At 41.7% G+C, this 26,751-nt stretch overlaps 1 protein-coding gene across 7 annotated transcripts in view; it reads right to left on the reverse strand.

Moving 5' to 3' along the window:
• The window catches only part of RASGRP3 (RAS guanyl releasing protein 3), a 106,855-nt gene that overhangs the window by 31,118 nt on the left and 48,986 nt on the right, over positions 1-26,751 (reverse strand). For 5 of the 7 annotated variants that reach the window (XM_037066584.1, XM_037066589.1, XM_037066582.1 and 2 more), the window contains 7 exons: positions 8,156-8,349; positions 7,043-7,145; positions 5,186-5,248; positions 4,529-4,660; positions 3,119-3,266; positions 1,558-1,731; positions 1,071-1,187 (listed from right to left, as the gene is read on the reverse strand). In XM_037066584.1, coding sequence (XP_036922479.1) covers positions 1,071-1,187; positions 1,558-1,731; positions 3,119-3,266; positions 4,529-4,660; positions 5,186-5,248; positions 7,043-7,145; positions 8,156-8,225 — 807 coding nt within the window. In that variant the 5' untranslated portion in view covers positions 8,226-8,349. Of the gene's footprint in view, positions 1-1,070; positions 1,188-1,557; positions 1,732-3,118; positions 3,267-4,528; positions 4,661-5,185; positions 5,249-7,042; positions 7,146-8,155; positions 8,350-10,283; positions 10,408-22,684; positions 22,803-26,751 lie in introns of all 7 variants that reach the window. The other 2 variants (XM_037066583.1, XM_037066586.1) reach the window with 2 other exon arrangements.

Raw genomic sequence — 26,751 nt, forward strand, 5'->3', positions numbered from 1 at the left:
CTCATTCCAGACCTCTGGTTCATGATTGGTTCAGAAACACAGAGTTAAGCCTATCAGTACATTGTATTTCTCTGGCAACTGTTACTGATCCAGGAGTGGGCATGTTACTTGAGATGGTCCAGTCTGTCTTTAAAAAAAAGGTATTTAATGCTATAGGGAGAGGGATGAAGAGAGAAGTTTTCTCTGTCCCTACCTTTCATGAACAAGAAAGCATAATTTTCTGCAGGTAGTCCAATCAAGAGGGAAACCAGTCTGATGAAACAAAACAAAAACTGATACCCAGAGGAAGGCAGAGCAACTGAGGCAGAGCTCTGATCAGACCATGCCTGAAGCAGCCCTGCCTCTGGACTTCCAGGTATGTGGGAAGATGATCTGTTTCCTTATTGTTTAGGCAATTTCAAGAGTCTTAAAAAAACAGCTGAAATTGTCCTTACTGACACAGCAAAGCATACTCTTACTAGAAAATCTTCTCATAAGGACAAAATGCTTCTTTTTGTGCAGTAAGGAAAAATATTACTGAAAAGAAAAATAATTTAAAAGAAAAATAAATATTGATTTGGGAAATGACCATTTTAAAAAATATATATGTATACTTTTATTCTTGACAAATCAGTGATAAATCTAAGGAAGTTCGCTATGAGGCCCCTTCCCTTGTATCTTCTGCGGAGTCGACCCCAGTGCCATGAATAGAGCAGGTGTTCTGTGACGTCATTTGAGGGAGGGAGGATAGGAAAGACTTCTGTCTTGTTTGCCTTATACAAGCCCGTGCATATTGCCCGTGCATATTGCAGTGCCTGTCACACAGGAAGCACCAAAGACACACTTGTTGAACATTTACAACCACACTGTGCAGTGGTGATCAAGGGGCTCTTACTGGGACACTTGCTGCCACCTCCATCCCATTTTCTAGGGGGCGTGTCTACTCCCTTTCTACTCCGCCCCCCACGTGTAAGCTCCCGTTGTCTAAGAAGACAGCTTCCCCCTCTGAGTGACAGTCGTGACGTGCCTCTTACCCTGGAACAGTTTACAAGGGAACTTTTTACTTGGGATTAGGATCCAGCCCACGGTACCTTTGTGACTTCTGAGGACAGGTGAGAGTGGGTCTCTTTGAGGCGTGAAATGGAACTGTGACTGAGGCCCCCCACCACTGCCATCAGGGTGTTAAAATTTTTGAGCTGAAGGAGCTTCTGCAATAAAAAAAATGTTAACATTAATACTTTGTAACAATTTTTGAATTATTCTGAGCTTTCTGAATGTATTGATATATATGTAATTTAATAACAAGGAGGATCTAGAAAAAATAATATCAGTTTAACATGAAATGCAAATAAAATCAACTAGAAAAACATATCAATCATTTCACAGAAAAATAGCTACATTAAGTACCTTTAGGTATGCCAACTAAAAGTAAACTTGCATGAGAGATTTATTCATTACACATTTATGAGTAGTTTAATTGTCCTTTCCCAGTGACCTTTCCTCAATGACCTTTCTCAGTAGAGGGAGTAAACATCTAAAATACTTTAAGAATCCCCTCGGCCCCCATCTAATACATACCTTGGCAACATTGATAAACTTTGTGATGACTTCTGCCCTTTGCTGGGGGGTTGGTTTGCTAAGAACCATCAACTGGACCCACTTAGAGATTCCATTAAATAAAGCAATAGATCTTTCCAAGGTTGGGTTGTTCTCCAGACAGCCATGGATGACATAGCTTTGGTAATCAGTGAACTAGTGAAAGAAGATTCAGAGAGTCTGAATTATAATGAAGTAATTGCAAAATCAGAAATTAGAATGTCGCATGAAAGAGGTGAGATATCGTTTCATCACAGCTTAACAGTTTCTTCATTTCACAGTTTAGTGGCATCTTATAAGTTTAAACGTACCTCTAGCACGTTATTTTGCTGCATTTTACTCCCCAAGAGAGACATACACTTATTACACAAGGCAATGCTGGTGGGGCGAGGAAGGAGTAAGTTGGGCATTCACCAATGCCCAACATCCACCTAGGGCATTGGTGAAAACGGTGGGTTCTGGGAAGACCCCAGACCTGGAGGGTCAGTATCTTCAGAGGAAGAACCACAACTGGTGATTCCAAGGGTCAGGCAAGTTTGAAATACAATGGCATACGTTAAAAAACAGGAAATGAATAGAAATACAAGGATTCCACATTTATCAAGTTGTTTTAAAAAACACAGCACTTGAAGTGAGACAGCTCTTTAGTCAACAGGCATACTTTCAGGACGTCAGCACGGATGTCGTCAAATACATACGAGCCTTCTATCTTATAAGGAGTGGAGCGGGGTCCCTGCCATAGTCCACTGTGGGGAGTCAGCGAGGGCCTCCCCGAGTACGATCACTTAGTGAAAAGCACCCGTCTTTGAGAAATCCATACTTGTAGCCTCAAGTTCTTCTCTGCGAGGAATAATGCAATCCACTCCCTGGCATCTTGGGCAAGAAGGAGCAGTGACAGCCCCAGGGCTTGACGAGAGAAGGGCACAGGCTGCTTGTGGACCATTGTGGGAAGATGATCGTAACAAGCGGGCAGTGAGTAGGCAGCTAGCAAGGGACCTCGGTCAGAAGGAAGAAAAGGGACTGGAGAAGGAATGCTATCAAAGACACAGTAGGGAAGAAAATTTAATTCAGAATCTCCATCCCTGGGAACAAACATTTTGATGTTGAGATTCCCCTCAAAGCCTACAATTCCTATTTTCAACCTACACCCATAAGTAGGCATTGATACAAATCCCAGCCCAAATAAATGTTTCTTCCCCCCAAACAAAGCACCTAGCGAAACACGTTCACTTGGGAGAGGTCAACAGAGCTAAATAAACCTGGAACGGTGAAACCTCCACCGCGGACTCAGAAAATCGCGCTTTAATCCGATGAAAGGGGCCATTGAAAATACAGCAACAGAAATGTACCTCCTGAGCCATACTATAAAGACAGGATAATATTTGGTTTTGGTTGAAAGGGATTGTTCCCGTGAATTAAGGGCACTTTTCCAATGGAGCGCAGTGGCAGAGGCTGCCAACACTTCAGAGAATGAAAACGCAGCTCTTGGGAAAGTTGGCATGGTGGTTGTTATCCTTGGAAGAATAAACGTCAAATTTCTTACTGAGATCCTTCTAAAAGATTTATGCTCCAGAAAAGTGAGGTGCTCAGCCAATTCAATGGGCTCCAGATGGTCGAACAGCAGACAGGCCTTTCCCTTCTTGGATACTTTTTTCCTCTGCGTGACTCTTCTCATCCAATCATAGGAAGGTCTATAAACGAACAGGGAGTCTGGTCAGTTTGCTGAAAGCTTGTTTCACTCAATGGAAGTTATTAACCTACTGACTTTGTAACTCTTGGCCTGCCTCCAGGGGCTTGCGCTAAATATACGCCCTGTCTTGCATATTTGAAGAGAAAACCACTGACCCATCGCCAATAGACTATAAACTTCAAGTTGTTTTTCCAGACAGGGTGGGTTTGCACTGATCCATTTAGAATCTCTTACTTGATTATTCTTGTGGCCAGTAAGATTTGGATCATAAGGAAGAGGTCAGGGATGGGTATATAAACTTGAGAGTTTATCAATATATAGATAGTGATTTAAGGCACCTAGGAACCACTAGAAACTGGTGGTTCTCCTACTTCAGCAAGAAATGGATAATCTGAAAATTCTGTTATAAACACAGAGGCCTGGACCTCACTTCTAGTGATTCTGATTTACTGGGAATGAACCTGAATAATCTGTACTTTTAACAACATCACTTATGATTCCTGGATCACTCACTGTTAATCATTCTTGAAGAACTATTCTAGAAAATTGGCTAGAGTAAGAATGCCTAGGACACCAGAGCATGTATTCGCAAGATGGAAACCCATACTTAGGGTCATTAAATAGTTTTCTCTGTGCAAAGTTAACTAGATGATATAAAATGCTAGCCAAATTAGCACCATGTTCCTCACAAAAGGGCTAATTAATCCACGGCACAACCATGATCAACATTTGTACATCCTCAGGATGGCCTCAGATGCACCATGGAATAGGGCTTCTTGAACTTGAATGAGCTTATGACTCATCTGGGAATCTTATTAAAAGGCAGTTTCCAATTCAACAGGCCTAGGGTGGGGCCTGAGAGTCCAAATTTCTGCTGAGCTCCCAGGTGGTGCCGTGCTATCCTTAGACCACCCTGTGAGTGGCAAGGGCATAGGAGACATTAACTAGATTTCAGTAAATACTGAGCATCCTGAGCATCTATTATGTGCCAAAGGCTTTCACATGCTACCTTATGTGCTTACCGGATGCCCATGGTAACCCTGTGACAAAGCTACTATCCCCATTTAAATAAATGGGGATAGTAACAAACAAATTGAAGCCTGGAGAGATGGATTTATGTGCCATGGTGCTCATTGCAGTAAGACTTTCTCCAAGAAGCACCGATTGATTCTGACATGGTATGGATGGAGGTCTAGCGGGCTCATCACTACTCCCTCCCCCAAACAGCAGACTCATCCTATTTGAAGCTTGAGCCACTCTTACATGCTGGAAATGTCGATGAGGCTGATGTGTTTTTCATATCCGAGTTGGCTAGCTACTTCTCGGAATTCTTCAGTCATACGGATCAACCCAAGGTCCAAATTAAACTCCGCAGGAAATTTCAGAATCCAGTACCTGAAAGGCATCAAATATTTTTGACAACTGGATTTTAAGATGGACCCCTCTGTAAGCTGTAGTATCACTTCAAAGATTAAATTTAACAAACAACCAAGGACCATGCACCAATTAGCAATCTCCCATCCCCCACCCATCACTCTGAGTCTCACTGTTTCCCTTCAGTCAGGGACCCACATCCACTCCCACACTCAGCCTCCCTTTCCCACTCTCTCCAGAAGGAAACCCTTCTTTCAACTCATGGCAAGTAGGTGGGAATATGTATGGTGAGATGATGGAAGGAAAGAATTTACTCTAACAGCTGGTTTCACTCCCTAATCACATTGACCACTGCTTGAACTCTAGTCCCAAAGAAAGAGAAATTCTACTCCCCAAATCAGAAGAGGGCCAATTTCAGCAAAACCAATCAAATGGAATCTGAATTGGTTCTATTGTCAAACCAGGCCTGCTGCTTGGGGAAAAGGGAAGCAACAACCATTTGAGAAACAGAAAGCACCAGAAAATTAAATTTGTAAGTATATTTACCTCATGAAGTAGCAGATCTTTAATCGAAATTCATCACAGCTTTCTCCACTGGCATTTTGATACGTACACTAGTTAAAGAAAAAATCCTTGCACTCGGTTTCCTCCACATTTACCTGAAGCTGTTTGATCAGCGTAGATGGATTTCCAATAAGAGGGCCATAGTGGGGACACTGGGTTGTGTGGATGTGCGAACAGGGAGAGGTGTGGGTCCTGATGACGTCCACACTGAATAATCTACTGCCCCGGGCTGTCCCGTTTTGGTAAGGAAGAGAAGCCACTTACAAAACTTTTTGACTTTCCTGAGCACTTACCAAGTGTTGACTGTCAACTGTAATTACAAACACACTACCAGCTAGAGATAACTTAAAATTGGTAGTGCATAGAAGCACCATTTTAGCCAAAATTCCTTTTTGTATTTAGAATGAATGCCTTATATGTGTGCTCTAATTCCTTTAATATTTGAAACTGTCATTTGCTGGTATATTAATACACAGGTTGTGTTGCAATTTATTCTCATCTATTTTACTCTTTTCAACAAATAGGTACTAAAGTCCTACTATAGGCCAGGCACTCTGGTACTCAGTAGCAAATGGTCTAAAGGGAGGAATATCTAAAGAAACCTCAATTCATAGGCAGTTTCAACTATTATACAATCCGTACTTTCAGATATTAGACTTTACCTGTCTAAATATCCACTTTAATTTGTGTTTCATATTGTCAGCAGACATACTAATGATGAGAATGCAGTTTGGGGCACATTCTTTGGACAGTGTTTGGATTCTGAGCAGGGACCAGACTGAGTCAATCCCATCCATCCTTCCCTGTGTGCACTACCCTCAATAGTGGGACCCGTGGGACCCCGGGACCCCTGGGGAACGGGATCTGGCTCCCTTCCAGGGACCTCTGTTCAGGGTGAATGTCCCCTTCCCCTCTCTGTCATCACCCTCTGCCCGGAGGTCATGGGGGGATGGGGGGAAGAAGTAGAAAGCAGAGGAAGCTTGAAGTGAGTGGGTGGAAGCCCCACTTGGCCCCAACAACACTCCCTGGGCCCACACCGTCTCTAGCTCTCCCACCCTGTACAGTTTCTCACTCATCTGCGAGGGCCTCCTGGGCTTGGAGTGGGCACAGACTGTAGGAGCCAACATTAGCAACTATAGAGTAAACATCAGATACTGGGCAATGAAACCTCCTAACAAATGTGATACTATTTTCCATTTTCGGTCATTTGGCTTTCAACCACCTTTTAGGACCACATTATGTACAACGTTGGGGAACTGCTAAAAGCTCATATAGAATGGGGTTTTTAGCTTTTCTCTCATATGTCAGACAGAAATCTAAAATTAACATCCATCCACAAATTATAATAAATCTGCTAGAATGTTCTTTGTGTCTTGCCAGTTAAGGGCAGATAAAAAAAACTTAGGTGGTGTTTGTACCTGAGCCAGATCACATTATTTGGCTGGCATTTTAAATGTCTAACTCATATCCTCCAGGCCCACCATTTTGCCATTCTAAAAGGAATGAATTAGGCCCCGAATTGGTGTTAAATATTCTTTTATTGGACTAACAGCAGAAATATGCAGGACAGGTTAGAGACACTCAGCCTGCGGCTCCTGATTCGTCTTAATCTAGCAACTACTTTTAAGTAGAGTGAAAACAGCCAGATGGATAGTCAGCTATCTGGCCCATCGGCCAGATGGTTTGTCTAGATATCTAAATATATTTATACAACAGTTGAATAACTGAAGGAAGATTATTTATTCATCTTAATTTACTGGCTTTGGTTAGATACTCTATCTGCATAAATATAGAACTTGATTTATGATTGTAAAAATTACACAGTAGTTGAAAAGATATATGCAGAGAAGTTTTTCTGCCAATTCGGTGGAAGATAAATACCATCGGTGCATCAGTAGAACTATTCTTGGCAAACAACTATTATTCAGCTCTCCATTATCATCTGTTAAAAAATAAAACAAAATGAGGGGTGAGGAAGGAACAGCACTGCTCTGCTCTTTTTCTAATATCAGTAGAGAAACATTAGTGTCAAAAATTTCTCACAGACTTCATTATCATTTTCCTCCTATTTCTGCTGGTATTTTCTTGCAAGTTAAGTGAGTAAGTTTCACACTTCCTCTGGATTAAGGGTGACAGAATTTAGCGAATAAAAATTCAAGATGCTTAGTTCCATTTGAATTCAAGTAAACAACTAATACTTTTCTAGTGTAAGTATATTCCATGCATTATTTAGGACACACTTATACTAAAAATGTGGTCTATCTGAAACTCAAATTGGACTGATCATCCTGTATTCTATCTGGCAACCCTACTCTGACTTAACCCTTCCTGCAAAACCAATTCAACAAACAACTCCCGTGTAACTGTGTGTGTGCAAGAAATAATCCAAGATGCTGAGGCAGACACATAAATAACACAAGCAGATAGCTGTAAAGTCTATAACCTAGTAGGAGATATAAGACATGCATGCAAATATAGAATGCAGCAGGTTGTGTAACCCACACCTGTCTAAGCCAAAGACCAAGAAATGATCACAGCAGCATAACCATGTGCCATCAGAAAGTTACAAAGGACTCTGGAAGGGCGGAGGGAACATTTGTGACAGGGGAGATTGGGAATCTCATTATGAACATTGGAGATGACATCTGATATGAGCCCTGAAGCAGAAGTACAGTGAACGGGGTGTGAAAAAGGCATGCAGGTAGAGAGATGCCGGGAATGTTCCAGAAACATTAAGTGGACAGTCCGGCTAGTGTATTATTATTAGTTGTGGGCAGTAAAGGGAAGGAAATGCAGAGAGCACTGGTACTGGGGAGACAGACTGGGGCCAGTCAAAGAGGCCTTAAATAACACCGAGATATGAAGATTGAATTCTGTTCTACAGCAGCACTTGCCTTTGAACAAAAGGGAGTGATAGTACCAAGATACATGAAGGGGAAAAAAGGATCCTACCGAACATCTCAATGCAAGTGCTCAGCAGTTCGTCTAATGTTGCTGCTTTCCCAAGTCCACTGGACCCCATGGTTGCTCGGCCGTTGTCAAAGAACTAGAGACATTGTCAGCATCAGACAGACCATCTCCATAACCACGCGAGTTGGTGATGTTTGTGCCCAGTGGTGGTCTGTCCTTAGTTATACTTCAAGACTCTAAAAAAAAAAACCAAAAAACAAGAAGAGAAACTTATCAGACTAGAGGTCAGACCCCATTAAAGCATCACATTCCTATCCAAGAAAGATAATGACTTTCATTGACTGCATCGTCCTACAAGAAAAGTATCAAGGTGACGGAGACTGTGTCAACCCCTATGATGGCTTGTCGAGCTGTCCCTTAACATGTAAGGTGCTCTGAGACCACAAGGCTGTTCTCTGTTAAACATCACCCCATTTTGTGGCCGAGAATTTTTGGAAATATTTCCTTCACGTTTTTAAGTGATAAAACATCTAAGGATATTACAAACAATATTTGGGTTAATATTATTATGAGTATATAGGGAAAAATTAATTTTAAAGGGCAAATATATTTACAACCATGTTCCTCTGTGATCATATAAATGTTCAGAACATAGTCAAAAATCTGATTTGCCTAAGTTCTCCAATAGAAACACTATTATATATTTTTTTTTAAATCATTTCTTAAAATATTTTATTTGTATACTTTTAGAGAGAGGAAAAGAGAGGGAGAAAGAGAGGGAGAGAAACACCAATGTGTGGTTGCCTCTCACGTGGCCTCCACTGGGGACCTGGCCTGCAACCCAGGCATGTGCCCTGACTGGGAATGGAACTGACGACCCTTTGGTTTGAAGGCCAGCACTCAATCCACTGAGCCACAGCAGCGAGGGCTACATTTTTCTTTTTTTTAATTAAAATTTTTTATTACAGTTGATATACAATAAGTACATTGGTTTCAGGTGTGTAACACAGTGATTAGACATTTATACACCTTAGGAAGTGGTCACCCTGGTAAGTCTGGCGCCCATCTAGAACCACACACAGTTATTACAATTGTACTGACTATATTCTTTTTGCTGTACTTTATATCCCTAGGATTGTTTTTATAACTGGCAGGTTTTATACCTTAATCCCTTTCCTTTCCTTTTCCACCCACTCACCCAACCTGCCTCCCATCTGGCAACCATCAAAAATGTCCTCCGTATCTACGAGTTCAGTTCTGTTTTGTTTGTTCATTTATTTTGTTTTTTAGAGCCTACATATAAGTGAAACGATATGGTATTTGTCTTTCTCAGTCTGACTCATTTCATTTAGCATAATACCCTCTAGTCCATTCATGTTGTCACAAATGGCAACCTTTCATTATTTTTATGGCTGAGTAATATTCCATCAGCACTGTTATTATTAGTAGGAAAATATTAACAATCTATTAAACATCCACATTACATACTATGCATCATACCAAATACTTTACATATATTATCCAACTTGTGAGGTTGTAATTATTATTCTCAGCTTACAGATGAGGTCATGGGATTCACAGAGATTCAGCAACTTGTCCAAAACCATGCAATTATCATTAAGGCCTAGAATCAGGACTCTATGATAAAATCAAGCTTTTTCTCTTTTATTATCTGTCCCAGCAAAGTTATCATAAGGTCTCACAATTTTCCCCCAACCTGATGTGAAAATATCACCATCTTTGAAAGAGGATATAAGTCAGATTATCTGTCACAGAGATAGAAGAAAAAGTGGCAATGACAGCTGTGTCATTGTTCAGCACTGTCATGGGGAAAATGGGATTGGAAACAACCTCTCGGAGTTGCTTATGCCGACGTGTCCCTGCTTAGCATCCTGTCACCTGCATGTTTACTTGAGATCCCGTTTCACACAGGTGGATACTATTCTCTACAACTGCTTTTTCAAGAGTGAAGCTTCTTTATTGTAAAAGCAATATACATTCATCGTTTAAAGTAGACAGTAAGAAGGAAAAGGAAAAAGAAGTCATCCATTATGTCACCACCCAAAGGTAACTCTTGTTTACACCAGGACATGTTTCTGTTAGTTTTTCTAGGCATATTTGTGTTGTAGAGTTTCTTACATAATCTATTATAGTTTAAAGAAACACCTACCTATTGGTTTCACACAGATTTCCAGGTCAGTAGGATTTTAAGGTCATTTGTCAGCAGTGGAAATTGCACTGGGAAGTCTGCAGTACTGGCTTATCCAACTTAAATAGTAAGTACTTTGGGAAATCTGATAAAAGAACAGAAAAAAAAATCCCCAAAGTTGAATAATAGAAACCCAAAAGAATCCACCTTTGCGTTAAAACATTTCCAAAAACTGAGACTTAGAGGTGGTTTTTGAGATTTTTGTCTGAACTTTACCCGTAAAATTAATTGAGGAAACAATCAAAATAGTTACTTGGTGACTTATTTAGAAAATCAAGCAATTTTTTAAAAATTCAGTTTAGCCCTGGCTGGTGTAGCTCAGCGGATCAAGCGCGGGCCTGCGAACCACACGATCACAGTTCGATTCCCTGTCAGGGCACATACCTGGGTTGCAGGCCAGTTCCCAGCAGGGGACTCATGAGAGGCAACCATACATTGATATTTCTCTCCCTCTCTCCTTCCCTTCCCCTCTAAAGATAAATAAATAAAATCTTAAAAAAATTCAGTTTATTAAAAACCTACACATGTTGCAAACCCAAAATTTATATGCATAGTATAAAATATAATTTTAGTCCAAATAGATTCATATCAGTGGATTGCTGATTAAGAATTTCCACCCACTGACCTTGGGATGTTAGTAAATCTTGAACAGTTTCTCGTGGTGACCCTCCAACCTCTGACCCTAAATCATTCCTGACTGTCTCCGCCTGAATGTCAATGTTATTTTAGTCCAAGTTGTTTAGTCTCCCAATAGTTTACGACTCCCTTTAGTGTTGATAGGTACTCTCTGGCTTCAATGAAAACCACTGCTCTTTCTCGGCATAGATTTTTTCTCACAAGTCTGGAAAGGACACAGTAAGCCAAAATTCCCCCGGGGCTTGAATAATAAAGATGTTCTCACTTCAAAAGGGCAAAAGAGTTCTGTGGGGTGTGATTTCCAAAGGCCATGATGTGTGCATGCAGCAAAAAGACTTTCATTAATGTGACTGGTGAAAACTGTACCTTCAGAAAGAAATTCTTTAAGGTTACCTAGGACAATAAGAACTGTGTTGCCGATTTCAGAAATACGGTAAAGGTGCCAATTCCATGCCACTGTCTATTAACAGGTATAAATTAGTACCCTGGGCCCTTGATTCAGAATGTTTAGGGCTCTAAAAAATTGCATTTCAACATTAAGATAACCAAATGGGGGGAAGGCTTACCTACCTCTGAATAAAATGTTACTAATGCTGCTTACTGTGCCAGATTGTTTAAGGGGGTAGCATATAAAATGTACCCACTATGTCCCCTGCAAGACCCTCTGTGCTCAGGGAAGGTGTCTCCCTTTGCCTGCACCACCTCTTCCTTTCCAATATGTAAAGCTTTTAAGTCAAGGACTTATGTTGCCGTGGAGGATTAACGTGTCCAAGTGGCAGGAAGAAAGATGGTAGTTTAGAGAAGGGAAGAGGAAATAGAAGAGAAAACACTGTGATATTAGAGCATCCCACGGTGGGGCAGGTGGCCTCACCAATGAGGGGATGCCGTTCCCGGAAGCCCTCCAGCCAGAGTAAGTAGTGCGAGAGAGACGCTACAGACTAAATGCCCAGACGGTACCTAGGAAGCATGCCAAAATGACAGCAAAGGTTCCTCCTGGCTCTGGGATGGCAGAATTTACAAGGTGGAATGTTTTCTCTAGTAAGTACTCAACAAATGGTTTTGAAACGATGTTGGCCACACTAGAACTTCCCAAGATTGTCTTGCTTATAGCATTATATCTGTTCCAAGAAAACAAACAAACAAACAAGCAAAAACTCTTGAAAACTCTTTCCCCCAATGGCGAATATTGCCTTTATACATAAATGACCATATATGTGTCTTGACATTCACATGACCTTCATATGGAGACAAGGGGATTTCTCTAAATGCCTGTATCCTTAAAGAATAATAACTAAGGGTCATAGCATTTGTTTTACTGGCAACATTCAAGCTTAGTCTCTCTTTCTAATCACAGACATGAGATTTATAAAGTTTTGAAATTATATTCTCTGAGACTCCATAGGAGAAATCAAGACTATTGAGTTTAGTAAGAGAAATGATAACAAAACTCTGAAAGGCAATAATTTGACAGCTTACTGTGAATCCATTAGATGCCAGTTACTAAGCAAGGCACTAGAATGGCTAGCACAGGAGGTTGGGGGTAAACAGGGAGAAGGCTAAATTGGTGAGCAAGACAGACAGAATTCTCACCCTTATACTTTAGTCAAGAATTAAACAAGCAATTACAATAGTGTGTCCTATGAAGAAGCAGAACACTCTTAGTCTAGAAGCCAAAGAAGTTTAAGTGAGCCAAAGAGTGGGTGGGTAGATGACAAGAAATGTTGAAAGACATTTAGAATGACTGAAGTATTGAATGTGGCAAGAGATGAGACTAAAAAGTCAGTACAGTAGCTCATGAACAGTGTTGTAAGGACTCCGGACTTTATCTGAAATGCAATGGGAAACCACTGTTTTAAAGGTGAAGAGAGTGGCATGATCATATTTGGATTTTTTTGAGATTCCTCTAGCTGCAGTATGAAAAGAGGTGAGTAAAGGCCTATATTAATGATGGGGAAACCAGTTCGTAGTCTATTATAGACATTCAGGCAAGAGGGGGTGGTTATCTAAGCCAGTGTGTTGGAATGGATACGGGGAAGAATGCGTGGTTACTGAATATATTTTGAAGTGAGAGCCAACAAGGTTTTCCGATCTGTTGGCTATGGAGGTTGGTCAGAAAGGAGGAATCAAGGATAACTTCCAGATTTCTAACTAGACATCTGGTTGGGTTACAGAGCCATTCCTTTGAGATTGCAAGATTGAGGGGAAGGGGAAGGAGTAGGAAGCTCCTGGGAGGCCCAGGATGAGTTCACTCCTAGACACATGCGGAATTAGAAATGTCTAAGACTTAGCAGGGGAAATGTTGGGTTTGCTTCCAGTTACCTGTTCCAGACTCCTGAGTTGACTTTGAGTGTGTGTGAGTGCTAAGAATCAGTGGAAAGGGAAATTTAAAGGACAGGAGAAACAGAATTCAATCTTGTAATAAAGTCCCTGGGTGGACAGATGGGAGTAATGGACCTGTGCATAAGCGGTGGGAGTTACTTCACATAGAGTGGAGGGTCACCCCCTTAGATGTAACAACGGGAAAGAGAAAAAATGGGTATAGATATTCCATTTGTCCTTTGGATAGCAGGAAGTCAAGGAAGTCCCTGTCTGAGTGACTTTTACTTACTCTGTAAAGAAGGAGACAAGGTCCTCGGCTGGGGGGTCTGATGGGGACAGGTGTGAGGTTTATCAAGAGGAGAAAATATGCAAAAGATGTTGTGAAGAAAAAAAAGGGAAACCAGAAGTATTGGGATTATTCTCATCCAGAGTAGAAGGCTAATATTTCTATTTTCTGGAGTTTGTTTTGAGAAGTTCCTTGTTCCTTGAGTGACATTACTCCTGTGTGTCAAGTTTCTGAAATTATTTAAGGAAACTTTTCTGAAATAACTTATTTGGCAAGTTTCTTCTATATGCAGTAGGCAATCCTGAGTTTCTGCTCATTTGTTCTAGTTCCCATAAGTACGAACACCTGGTTTCCATAAGGATGAAGTTCAGAGCTAAAGCATGACTTCCGTTTGCTAGGTTGTTTCCTCGGAAGGGCCTGGGTCCCTGCTCCCGCCTCACCCAGCACTTTTTCGAAATGGCGAAGAGGCAGACACACACTACTGACAGTGAAAAAATGAAGACGTCGTCACCTCCCACCCTTCGACGTGATCCAGGATGTTTCATTCTGGCAACTACAACCTCCACCCCCATCCCATGCTCTCCACCCTCCCAGACAGGAGTCCTGTAACCGCCCCGCCACTCATCCTCTCCAATGACCTCACCTGCGGTCTTGAAAAAGGTCATCAAGGTACACAACATTTTTTCCTCAGTCCATTTCCACATTTGGTATTCCTGCATTGTTTCTGCATTGGTCTTATTTCCATTTTAATTTCCCTTCCCATTTCTTTCAAGGTCACCTCTCAGGACTTCGGAGTACTCTTTCTGATTGATTTCCCTTTAGGTACCTTTCTCAGCACACTCTGTCACAGTCTCATTGCCACTGCTGTCAGAGTTGTTTCTATCACAAACCGACTGGAATAGTAGAGACTTTGGAAATGAGCCTGATGGTTACAGCAAAGTTAAAATGCTGCACATAGGCCGTAATGATGACCCAGAGAATAAGCTATTATGTATGGATGGTGGAGCAATATCCCCAAAGTTTAGTTAACAATTACAGTATGGGCCAGTCATGGATAATGTCACACTTCTCAACTCTAAAAGTAAATTTTTTTTTTTCATTCTTGCCTTGGATGGGTTTGTTGAGTGAGGTTTTCCTGGGCTTTTATTTTTATTTTTATTTTCCTGCAAAGAGCTTTTACCAAATAAATGAGACATTAATAATCAATGTTGTCCTGAATTTTAGGAAATGAAGAAATAATAGTCTCTAAAAATACTATTTGCTGATGGCAGGTAATATATGATAGACATAATGTTGGAAAAATTACTTCTATTATATTTAAATCTTATAACACCCAGAAAGTTTAGCATTATTTCGTGCATTTCATGAATGAGCAAATTAAGGCCCACAGAAGTTAAATTACATGTTCATGTCATGTTACTTTTTGCAAAGCCAAGTCTATCTGACTGCAAAAAATTAAACTTTTTCTACCTCCCCACAAATTTTAGCTGTTATTAAGCCTTGCCTATTAGATCAATTTCTAGGCCTTGTCAGGAACAAATGTTTACTATTCCCTGTGTTTGACACTTAAGCATTCTATCACTGGCTCTATTGTCTGAAAATGAATAACCACCATTATTACAGCCAGCTTGGCAACTCAGGGACTCACTGGTACCAAACACCAAACAGAAGTCAGTAACCAGTCCAGAGCTCATCCCACAAGACCTCCTTGCATTTTTTTTGGCTAACAATTAAGTAACAGAGTTAGGCTACATTTTACTTCTTTTGTTCTTGGCTGCTGGGATTTAACGTTAGCAACCAAACTAACATATTTACAGCTATCTGACATGAATGGAACAAGAAAGGAAAATCTTTTTTAATAAAAAGATTTTATTTCTTCATTTTTAGAGAGAAGGGAAAGGAAGGAGAAAGACCTGGAGAGAAACACTGATCAGTTGCCTCCCACACCCCCCCAACCAGTGACCCTGCCTGTAACCCAGCATGTGCCCCAACTGGGAATCTAACCGGCAACCTTTCCGTGTATAGGATGATGCCCAACCCACTGAGCCACACCAGTCCAGGCGAAAGGGAAGTCTCGAAGAGCTCTAGTATTAAGCACTATGGAATTTCAAAGTCCCGCCAGCATTTTCCTAGCATCTGGCTGGAGCCTGACATGGAAGAGAATGGAGGTATGTACCATTAGACATTTGTGTTCAGGTGGTTTTCAGATGGACACATTCAACCACATGGAAAAGCTACGGCCTACTATGGCACCTTCCCTGTTCAAACTGTAAATAATACCCCCAAACTAAGATGCGTTCGGCTCAGACGTTGATGGATGATAATGATGAAAGAGAAAAGAGGACAAAGAGGAGGAGGAGGACTCATCCTTATGAGCACCCCTGTGCCACTTACTGTGCTGAGCACTTTACCCAGTGAACCTGGAAAGTCCAGGCTCCACCCCAGAAATCCAGCAACAACTAGAAGGTGGCTAACCCATGCTACTTGTTACCCAAATGATGTAAGGAGGCCTCGTGAGACCTCTGATCTCTGATCTGGCTACTGACTTCCGTTCAGCACTCTGTACCAGCGTGAACATGCTCATGCCTCCCGTGCCCACCATGGGCCAGAGGACATTTTCAATAACTGTCATAAGTAAATAAAGCCCTTCAGTGCCCTCCCACTGGGGCCAGAGGATGGCACCCTCCCACTGGGGCCAGACGACAGCCTCAGAGGACAGAATCTACAAAAAGAGGCTCCAAGGGAATATGGACTCTACAGAGAAAGCCTCTAAGAATGCGAACAGAAGGCACAGCAAGCACAAAATCTCTCTCTAACCTACCATCACTGCACGCTGTGGGTGGAAGCTGCCTGTCGCTGAAAATACCAGGGAAGGATTCAAAAACCTGAGTTCTAAGTTGTTACATGGGAATGCAGCAAGAAGCAGTAACCGTGGAAGATTACCTTCAAAAGTATCTCCCTGCTCTCAGAGAAAGACCTTTATTCGGTGAAAGGCCAGTGAATACTGAATATCTATGAAATGCTCAGCACTGTGCTATGGGCTGAAGATGTAAGGAGCCAAGCCCACATCACCATGTGGGAGACAGATTTCAAACTGGTTATTACGAAACAGTGAGTCTGCGAGATCCAGCATCGTGGACACATACCCAGGGTGTTATGAGAGCACAGAAACAGGACTAAATCCAACCCAAGAGATTTATGAAGGCTTCCTGAAAGAGAAGACAGCTGAGAGTATTACATTTTACGGATCACATAACTAATACCAGCTAAACTCGGGGGGATAGGCCAGTGAAGTGGCTAGAAATATCTAAGCATGACTCCAGAATGGAGCATAAAATAGACTTCATCAATCTGCTATCAAAAAAACTTATCATCACAGGAAAAAAAGAATAAAAATACACATAAGATAGTAATGAGAACAAGAACTGATGGCAGTAAAATGACTGGGTTCAGATGAGACCATAGAAGTTCTGATCTGTCTTTGGATTAGAAAGAAGAAAAGCTTAAGTAAATGAATGTAGTATGAAAGGCTTAGGGGCTATACAATACTTCTTTATTATTATAATTATTATGCATTTTATGATCCAATTTCACTATTGATCATGATAAGCTCAAAAAGCCAAATTTCTTACAGCATTTTCATGCTAATTTTTGTACACATAGCTATGGACCTACTTGAAGATGTAATATTAAATTCCCTTATATGCTACCTTGAAGTGAAAATCTCTTCCTCTTGTTTAGAGACCAGTGAGTTTACAGCACTCTTGTACAGTATGGTGATGTCTCAGTTTGAAATTCCTTCGGAAGCAGGGATTTAGAGCTAGGCTATTTATTGGAACCCACCAGAAGTTATAGGAGCCAAAAAGCGCTCTAAAATTATGTCAGTGCTCCCAAATACATTTATACAACTGGAAGCCCATGATTAGAAGGCTCCACTCAACGACTTTGTCATTTTCTTTTACTTCAGATGTTTCTCCCACAGTAAATGTTTCTTTCTCTCTTTCTCAAAAAGAAAAACAAACCTCAGGAGATGGTGATATTTCTCTTCCTTCCATCTTAGACATTCATTTCACCTGACTCCTGAAAGGGAACCAGAGTACATAACAACAAAAGAGAAAATATAAGTGACTAGAAAATTTCAGCGGTATCTTAGGTCCCGTTTAACTTGTCTAAGGTTTACTTTCCTCATTTTTTAAAATATTTTATTTATTTATTTTTAGAGAGAGGGGGCAGGAAAGAGAAAGAGTAGGAGAGAAACATCAATGTGTGGTTGTCTCTCATGGGCCCACCACTGGGAACCTGGCCTGCAACCCAGGCATGTGCCCTGACTGGGAATCAAACCGGTGACCCTTTGCTTCACAGGCCCGTGCTCAATCCACTGAGCTATACCAGCCAGGGCTACTTTCCTCATTTTTAACATGAGAGAAATAATATGACTCTGTCTTCCTCATCAGAACAAAAAAAATTCATTTGTAAAAGGTTTTAAGAGCATAAAACACAATGAAAAAAGGAAGTCCTGAAATGATGAAATGTTCCTGACTATCTTTGTAAAGTCGCTATTCAGAATTTAGAATTTAGAATAATACAGGGGCAAAAGTAGGTTTACAGTTCTTTGCATGGAAAATAATACAATGATTAATAAGTAATAGTACAAGAATAAACTCCATGTTTTGCATACTTGCAACTATAAATCGACTTTTGCCCCACCCTGTTTATTTTCCAATTGGAACGATATAAATGGATTCATGGATTCATATTCATATCCATTCAAATGGATATGCAGAATGAGGAGATCCGTGGGGCTCTCTTGTCAAAAATGCAGGGACTTGTCAAAAATTCAGAAATTCTCCAGAAATTTAGATGTCAATAGTGTGGGTTCCTTATAAGACCTGTTAGCCTTCAGAGGTTGTGTAACTCCTAGCAACCCGAATCCAATGGGCATTTTGTACTCACTAGTGGGTCTGGGGAGACAAAGGAGAAGAAAGGAAGGCAGAGGGAGAGGAAGCTAGCTTCTCCTGAAGTCATTGTTAAGGAATTAGAGGAGGCAAAGGACTGGGGATACGGCTTCTGTTGGCGGAGTCATAAAAGAAAGGAGGAATTAACTAATTGGAACTGATTTGTTAGCAATTTTAAGTAAACATGAGCTATTTTTCCGGGCCAAACAACAGAAACAAACAAAACCGCCGGCTGGCTCCCTCCGGGCCATCCTCTCTCCTATCTCCGCATCCTTCGCAGCCAATTAGAGTTCAAGTTGCCAGCTCATTCATTCCCTCTTCCGGCCACCCAAATCCGACTCTGTCCAACTCTCCCCTCCCTCCCCATCCCATACTTGACCAAAACGACTCTGGCAGAAGTCCTGCTAACGCTCAGCATCCCTGTGTTGCTCTTGACCACTCTCTTGCTAAAATTTTCTCCTCCGATGGTTTTCCTGGCAACAGCTCTTCCCTGGCTTTCCGCCCACGCCTCTGGTTACCCTTTCTCAGTCTTGTGTGCGGACGCCTCTCCCGCTGCTAGGTTCTCAGGTCCCCCGGCCAGCCTCTTCTTCTCACCTCAAACTCTCTAGGAGGGATGCACCCGCAACAGCCGCTTCAACTGCCATTTCTTTGCCAGTGACTCCCAGACAAACCGAGGCTGGTTGCACGGTGCAGGAAGCAGGCCCAGTGGCATCTGGAGAGAGGCAGCATGGGGACTGTGCCCTAGCTCTGCTCCTACTGGTGCGTGACCTTGCGTGACTTTGCTTAACTTTGGGGTAAATTTTCATGCTGCACTATCGTTTGTTGCTAATGGAAATGTAAAAACAATACAGCCACTTTGAAAAAACAGTTTGGCAGTTCCTCAAAACCATAAAGGTCTAGTTACCACCATAGGATCCTGCAAATTCACTCATAGGTACGTGCGGAAAAAAATGGAAAACTTATGTTCACACAAAAACTTGTCCACGAGTGTTCATTGCAGTATTATTTATAATAGCTACAAAGTGGAGACAACCCAATTGTCCACGAACTGATGAGTGCATAAACAAAATGAAGTATATCTATACAATGGAACAGTATTCGACCATAAAATGAATGAAGGACTGACACATGCTGCAATGTGGATAAACTTGGAAACGATTATGCCGAATGAAAGAAGCCAGACACAAAAGGCCATGGCCTATATTGTATGATTCTCTTTATGGGAAATGTTCAGAACAGGTAAACCTACAGAGGCAGAAACAAATCAGGGGTTGCCAGGGGCTGAGGGGAAGGGGATAAAGGAAGTGACCGCGGAGTCCGGGGTTTCTTTTTGGGGTGATAAAACGTTCTGAAATTTGATAGTGGTAGCCGTATAGCCTTGTGAACATACTAGAAATCGCTGAACTGTATACTTTAAAAGGGTATGGTACGTGAATCATATCTCAATTTAACTTTTTTACTTAATTAAAAAATATGTCCTCTTCACTTTCCTGCGCTGCTGTTATCTCCCATACTTCCTTCCTTGATTCCTCAACCTGCCTCTCCATGTTCTCTGCCAGAAACTTGGGACTCACCATAGGTCTCCCGGCACCTTCTTTTACCACCTCTCCACATCCAAGTCTGATCATCTACCCCCCAATCGCTTCTCACGTGCCTCCACTCCCGTCTGCCTCTACTGCTCTCCTTCCTTCTGCCACTCCCGGGTTCAGAACAGCTGCCATGACCTGTCCCCCGGTCCACTGCGATGCTTATTTATACGGCTTCTACATGAACTGTCACTTCCTGTTCATCTCTACTCTCTGTTGGTGCCAAATCAACCTTTTCAAATGATCAGATTGACGACACGACTCCCCTTCTCAAAATTCTTCCACAGTCCTCTTGTTTAAATCTGAAGCCCTCGGACGGCATGCAAAGCCTCTCACGAACGGCCCACCCTGCCTGTGCACCTGTACCCTAACTCTCCTTCATCCACCTTTGCTTTATTCTCCCACAGGTTATATTGTTGTAAAATGAACTTCTTTTTCACAGCGCCCATACAATATGGAGTGAGTATTATCATCCCCCTCGAAATTCACATGTTGAAATCCTAACCTCTGCTCTGACTGGTGCAGCTCAGTAGGCTGGGCATTGTCCTGCAAACTAAAAGGTAACTGGTTCAATTCCCAGGCAGGGCACATGCCTGGGTTGCAGGCCAGGGCCCTGTTGGACTCATTCAAAAGGCAACTGATCAATGTTTCTCCAGCATACTGATGTTCTCCCTCTTTTTCTCCTTCCTTTCCCCTCTCTCTAAAAATAAATAAATACAATCTTTCTTAAAAATCTTAATCCCTGATGTGATGGTGTTTGGAGAAGGGGCCTTTGGGAGATAATTAAATCCTAAAGGCGCTGTGTTGTTGTTGAAGACACCCAGTCTATGGTATTTTTGTCCTAATAGTCTGAACTAAGACATGCTTTGAACCTATTGTTCATTTGCACAACTTTCTCTCCCCGCCTCCTGCAGTATGTCTGCTTGGCAATAACATTCCCATTTCCCAAACATCTTCCTGAATTCTCCGCCTCCCTCCCAGTTCTTCCCCGCAGACTTTGGCACTCAGCACAACTGACTTCCTTTAGGCTCCGTATGATTTGTGTTACAAAGTGGTTCTGCCTTCCCCCTAGTTTCTTGAGAACTGGCCCCCATTACGGAAATGTGTCTGATTTATACGGTTATCCTTCCCTGCCATCTCATTCTTCCAACATGGCCTTCAAACTTCACGTTCGTCTCTTCTCCAATTTTCTTCTCTAATCTTTTCTTGTCCTAATTGCTTCCTTTTACTTATTGAATGAGTTTACTTTGTTTATATTAACATGCCCATTTCAAGATGTGCTTCCAGACTTTTAGTATTACAGACTCATGTTAAAGAAAATAATAACACCCTGAATAATTTCTCCAGTCATCTTATCTTCTATCTCATAAACACTTTTTTCTGTGCCAGACACTGTGCTCAACACCACGGCACAGGGACAAGTATATATATACCCGGCACAGACTGTGATCCTGGAAGGCTCAGGGTCTACAGAGGGGACACATGTGAGCAGAAATTAGGGTAAAGGGCATTATGAAAGAGTCATGAGGGAGGTAAAAACAACTTCTGACTCATAGAATCGAGCTGTGTGTTGAAGTGTGGGTGAGGGCATGCTGCACGGAGAAAAGAAGAACACGGCACACGGAGAAAATGATGCAGAAGCCAGTGGACAGGTGTGGAGGAGCAGGGTGCTGACAGAGGGCGAAGTCTTAAACTGGAGTAAAAGTGTGTGCATGTTGTTCTTTTATGCAATATACACTGAGAGAAGGACAGACAAACTCCCATGTTCTAAGCATCACAACTAAAAGCTTCTGTGAAGGTCCATGGGACCTCATCCAGTGCAGCCGGTCCTGTGGGTGTGTGCAGACTTGACCCCTTTTGCTAACTTCAGGATCCTCCCCTGAGCACGGCTGGATGCCGAGTGCCTGGACTCCACAGCCAGACCACTGGGATCCAGTCCAGCGCTTACATCTTCAGCTGTGCGGCAAGTTATTTAATCTCTGTCTTCGTATCTTTATTTATATAATAGAATCATAATAGAATCTATGTTGTAGGTTCACTGTGAGAATTAAATGAGTTAACACAGGTAAACTGCTTATTAACTGGCACATAGCATATTCTCAAAAAGTGTTAGCTACCATTATTATTTTCCCGGTAAGTGACCCAGAAGTGTCCTCTGCCTAAGGGCTGAAATAATGCCTATTTATGTAATCTCTCTCAAACTCATAAGCCACATATATTTGATCTACATATACCCATAATGTAAAAGAAAAGAAAGGTGAGAGGGAGGGAAGGAGGGAGGGAGAGAGAATGAGAGAGGAAAAAAGGGGGAAAGGCAGGCAGCATAAGCTAAAAATTTGAGCTAAAAATGAGAACTAGCTTAAATCCCATTTCTATTAACTGTGTCTTGGTCCCATGTTTTCTTAAATAAAGATTCCATAATCAGCATCATACTCTGTAGTGCTCATTATTTTGGGAGGATAAAGCTAGCTGTCTCTATACATACCACTCAACCTATTCAATTATATTCCTAATGATCAGGTACAATCTATTTTTTTTTTATCATAAGACAAGTACTTAAAGAGATGCAAAGACACATACATGACCCCAAAGAGAAGGCAGGCGATCTCAGCAGATACATATGGAAACGTCAGTGGTATCTCACATGTACCAATGAGTCATGAATGGTATCTGAGTCTTGACCATGGCATTTATTGTTCTGTGGAATGGAAATAAATGCATTCAGGTGATTAATATCCCTATGAAACCATTCTTGAGAGTGGATATTACACAAAAACATTTCCAAGAAAATTTTTGTTGATCCATCTACTAGTCACAATAAGGATGTTGAGAAGTTGAAATAGTAAGTGAAACCAAGCTGGGCACTAAAATTAGAACAAGAACCTCATAGGCTTCTGTGGTAATTTGTGGGGATTTCACAAATCTGCATGTTCACACCGTTTTAAACACTTGCTAATCTCTATCTCACTGCAATATCTAATCTTCAGTGGCTTCTTTTCCACATGCTTCTAATTTCTGGACAAGGAAACAGAGTGTGTATTTATTTATTTAATCACCCTAGCACTCTTTAACTATTAAGCACACAAAACCTCAGTGTACTCACCACACATTTAGGTAAAAAGATACTTCCTCAGTACCAAATGCAATGCATGCTACTTACTGCATTTTTAAAACAGAAAAATATAAATGAGAATGTTTAAACCTCTTGCTGGGTTAGTACTCCATAATGGAGTTGTAGTACTTGGTTTGAGAGGCAAAGGCAAAAGACCACCAGAAGAACACCATGGACCGGGGAAGAGCACTGAATCCTCTGATGGCGGTACTGGGCTTGAAGAGGCAAGGGAGGCTGAAGACCCCCACTGTCCTACCTCCAGGCCTCTAAAGCAGCGTGAAGGGAGCCCAGGTTTTGCAAGAGGGTTTTTGTTTTTTAAGCATTGTAGTTTATTTTCCAAAATTTAGGTTTGCTTTCAAATATGGGAGTCTTTACTGCGAGAATGTGCTATCTACAAAGTGCGAAACGTCTATTTTATAAAAAGTAGAAAATACCATATGTCATCTGGATGCATCCAAAGCTCCACATCTCTGGGATAATGCAGAGCGGTCTGAATCATTCCCGTGTGTGTTCTGTGGAGGATCAAGTTCACAGCAAGCTGGCTGCACAGATGCCATATGCATGACATTGGCAATGTCTCACATAGATATGCCCGTGGGTCCTAACCCCAAATCATGCTTTCCATAGTAACCCAAGAACTCTGGCTCTGATGCTACAGCAGTTAAATATGAAAGTACAGTCAGTGGTGGTTTAAACACTATAAATACTGTTTGCAAATACCCTTTTCTTTTTACAAGTTTCTCGTTATGTGAGAAAGCCTATTTAAAGACGTATAAACAATAAACCAGAAGTCTTGTTTTTTTCCCTCCAGATTGAAGATGGTGCAAGTTAACAAGTTCTCAACATCCACAGGTTAGAAAACGGTGCCCTGGCTGGTGTAGGTCAGTGGATTGAGCGCAGGCCTGCAAATCAAAGGATCGAGGTTCGATTCCCAGTCAAGAGCTCATGCCTGGGTTGCAGGCCAGTTCCCAGCAGGGGGCACGTGAGAGGCAACCATACATTGATATTTCTTTCCCGCTCTCCTTCCCTTCCCCTCTAAAGACAAATAAATAAAATAAAATAAAATAAAATAAAATAAAATAAAATGGTGACCTCTTGGACAGAGAACTAGCCCGTCGGTATAATTTCTTGTTAGGCTCACATAGAATTGGCTCTTACAAAGTTTCAAAAATTTTCTAGTTGCAAAACTGTACAAATCTAGTCTTTTACATTAAAAATGGAGTTTCCTAGCTTCTTGTGGATAAGTCCTACCTGCTAATTCTAGGGCTGCCTCCCAACGAGGACGCTGAAGTTAAGTAGCCACTACCTCCCTGTTCCCCAAAGTCCCCATTACCCTCTGTCATCTCCCCAAACTGCAGCCAAGTGCCACTGCCATTTTTTTATCTCAACAATGTGTCTTTTCTTATTTTTAGTAGATTTAAGAGGAAAGTGAAATATGACTCTTCCCAGAAAGAGAACTTTCCTCGTCTCTAATCCACATCAGTCATCATGGTCACCTTCTCGGCCCTGGGGACATTCGCACCTATGAGCCCCAACCTCAGACTTATCAAGCTGCTTGCTGACATCACAGAAGCCAAGCAAAAGCTAAGGAGGACCCTCCAATGAGCCAGGCTTCAGAATGTTATGATTTATGCATTGGACAAGGGAGAATTGTAAGACAGCTACTATGCCTTCTGGCATATTTTCATTAAAAAGAGTTTCAAATTGCTAAACAAACGTCACCTCTTGCCCAAGCAAGAAAGTAAGTTTGGGGATTTCTATAGCAGTTGTCAGGCTTGATTACATTAAGCACATTATTAGTTACTTCCATTTATGATGTGATGAAACTCTCTAGATTACCTCCAAGTTTTGCAATTTCCTCTGATTTCCGGGATTTTCTTTCATAGAAAAGTTCCTGTAATCAATATGATTCGCTAATCATATGATTAGTGAATTCCCAAAGGGCATGTTCACTAATGATTCCCAAAGGGCATGGGACGCGGTGCCTACACGCTCGCAACACTTTAATTTGCACATTCTGGAAAGATGAAAGGAAAACAGAGTGCACATGGGCAACCTATTAAAAATATGTACCTACTCATGCTCGGAGGCAAAGACATTTTCAGTTTCCACGTACTGCAGCACCTAGTTTCATTCTACTCTCTCCCACTTCCTCTCTCTCTGCGGCCTTGGATTTGTTGCCTACAACTAGTAACGGCTTACTCCTCAACGGATGAAGTAAATCGCAGGCAGCAATCACTACGGACTTTTTTTTCCAAATCCTCACCAGAGGATACTCGATGTGCTTTTAATGATTTTAAAGGGCAGGGAGGGAGAAAAAGAGAGGAGGAGAGAGGGTAACATCAATGTGAGAGAGAAATATTGACAGGCTGTCTCCCATATGCACCCCAACTGGCGACTGAACCGGCAACCTAGGTATGTGACCTGATGGGGTGTGGAGCCTGCAACTTTGGTGCACAGGACAACACTGCAGCCAGCACAGCCACCTGGCCACAGCTCATCACTGTGGACTTTTCAGGATAATTTCCAGTGTAATTTCCAGCACTTAGGTAATGAGCTACTTGGATATTTAGTGACAAGTTGAGCTGGTATTCTTATACTTCCTTTGTTGTTGTTTATTATGCTAAGAAGAGAAACCAGAAACCAGAGAAGGGTTTCTTACTGGTCAGAGCAGCTGCAAGATTGATTTCTAAACACCTGGTTTCATCAGCTCACTCATTCAAGCCTTCTGACAGTGATTTTTTCTCTTTTTTTGTCTATTCAAAGAAACTGTAGTTCTAATAGACAAAGAGATCATGGTACAGGAGAGAACATTTCCACTTTTCAAGGGGACCTTTTATTGATCAGGTTTCCTCATTTCACACAGAAGATTCTCAGAGACATAAAAAACATATTTTTATGTTTTAAAAATAAAACATAAATTGCCCAAGTTTGAACAGCGAGTTAACAGAAGAAAAGGAAAGATTCCGGCACCATGTGCTCCCGTGGAATCCAGGCTCAAACTGAGGTCCCTGAGATATGAAAAGTGCGTGTGTCAGAAGGCTGGTTTTGAACTGATGCAGCTGCTTTAAAAACTATGAGTTTTCGGACATGAGGCGGCTCTTTGCCATTTAAATATGGAGAAGCGAAGCCACCACACAGCTGTCAGTCATGGAACTTTGGCTCACCAGTCTGATTTCAAGAGAATTGGGCTCTTCGGCTTTGCAAAAACAATTCCAACCTAGTCACCTTCCTTTGGCAAAATAATTTTTGTATGCCGAGGCCTAAAATGATGGTGGAGGTTTCAGTAAGAAGCTAAAATTCCTCGTTGTGCAGTGCTGGACATCAGAAGAGCCTGGGTACCTTTGGGATGAGCACAGATGTGCTGGTGAAGGTGAGCTCATGCAGGCGTGGCCTTGGAACTCAAATGGCTCTGGGCACCAAAGGCTGATTCTCTCGCTCTAACGTTTGAGTCCTGAACCTTGTGTGTTCATTTGCTCCTGCCACAGGGAACCCTATGTATTTGGTCAGTTACCTTCAGTCACTCACCTCGGCC

Source organism: Sturnira hondurensis, unplaced genomic scaffold (genome assembly GCF_014824575.4).
Source record: "Sturnira hondurensis isolate 20B ecotype Veracruz unplaced genomic scaffold, ASM1482457v3 Scaffold0016663, whole genome shotgun sequence".
In the NCBI taxonomy this organism is placed as follows: Eukaryota; Metazoa; Chordata; class Mammalia; order Chiroptera; family Phyllostomidae; genus Sturnira; species Sturnira hondurensis.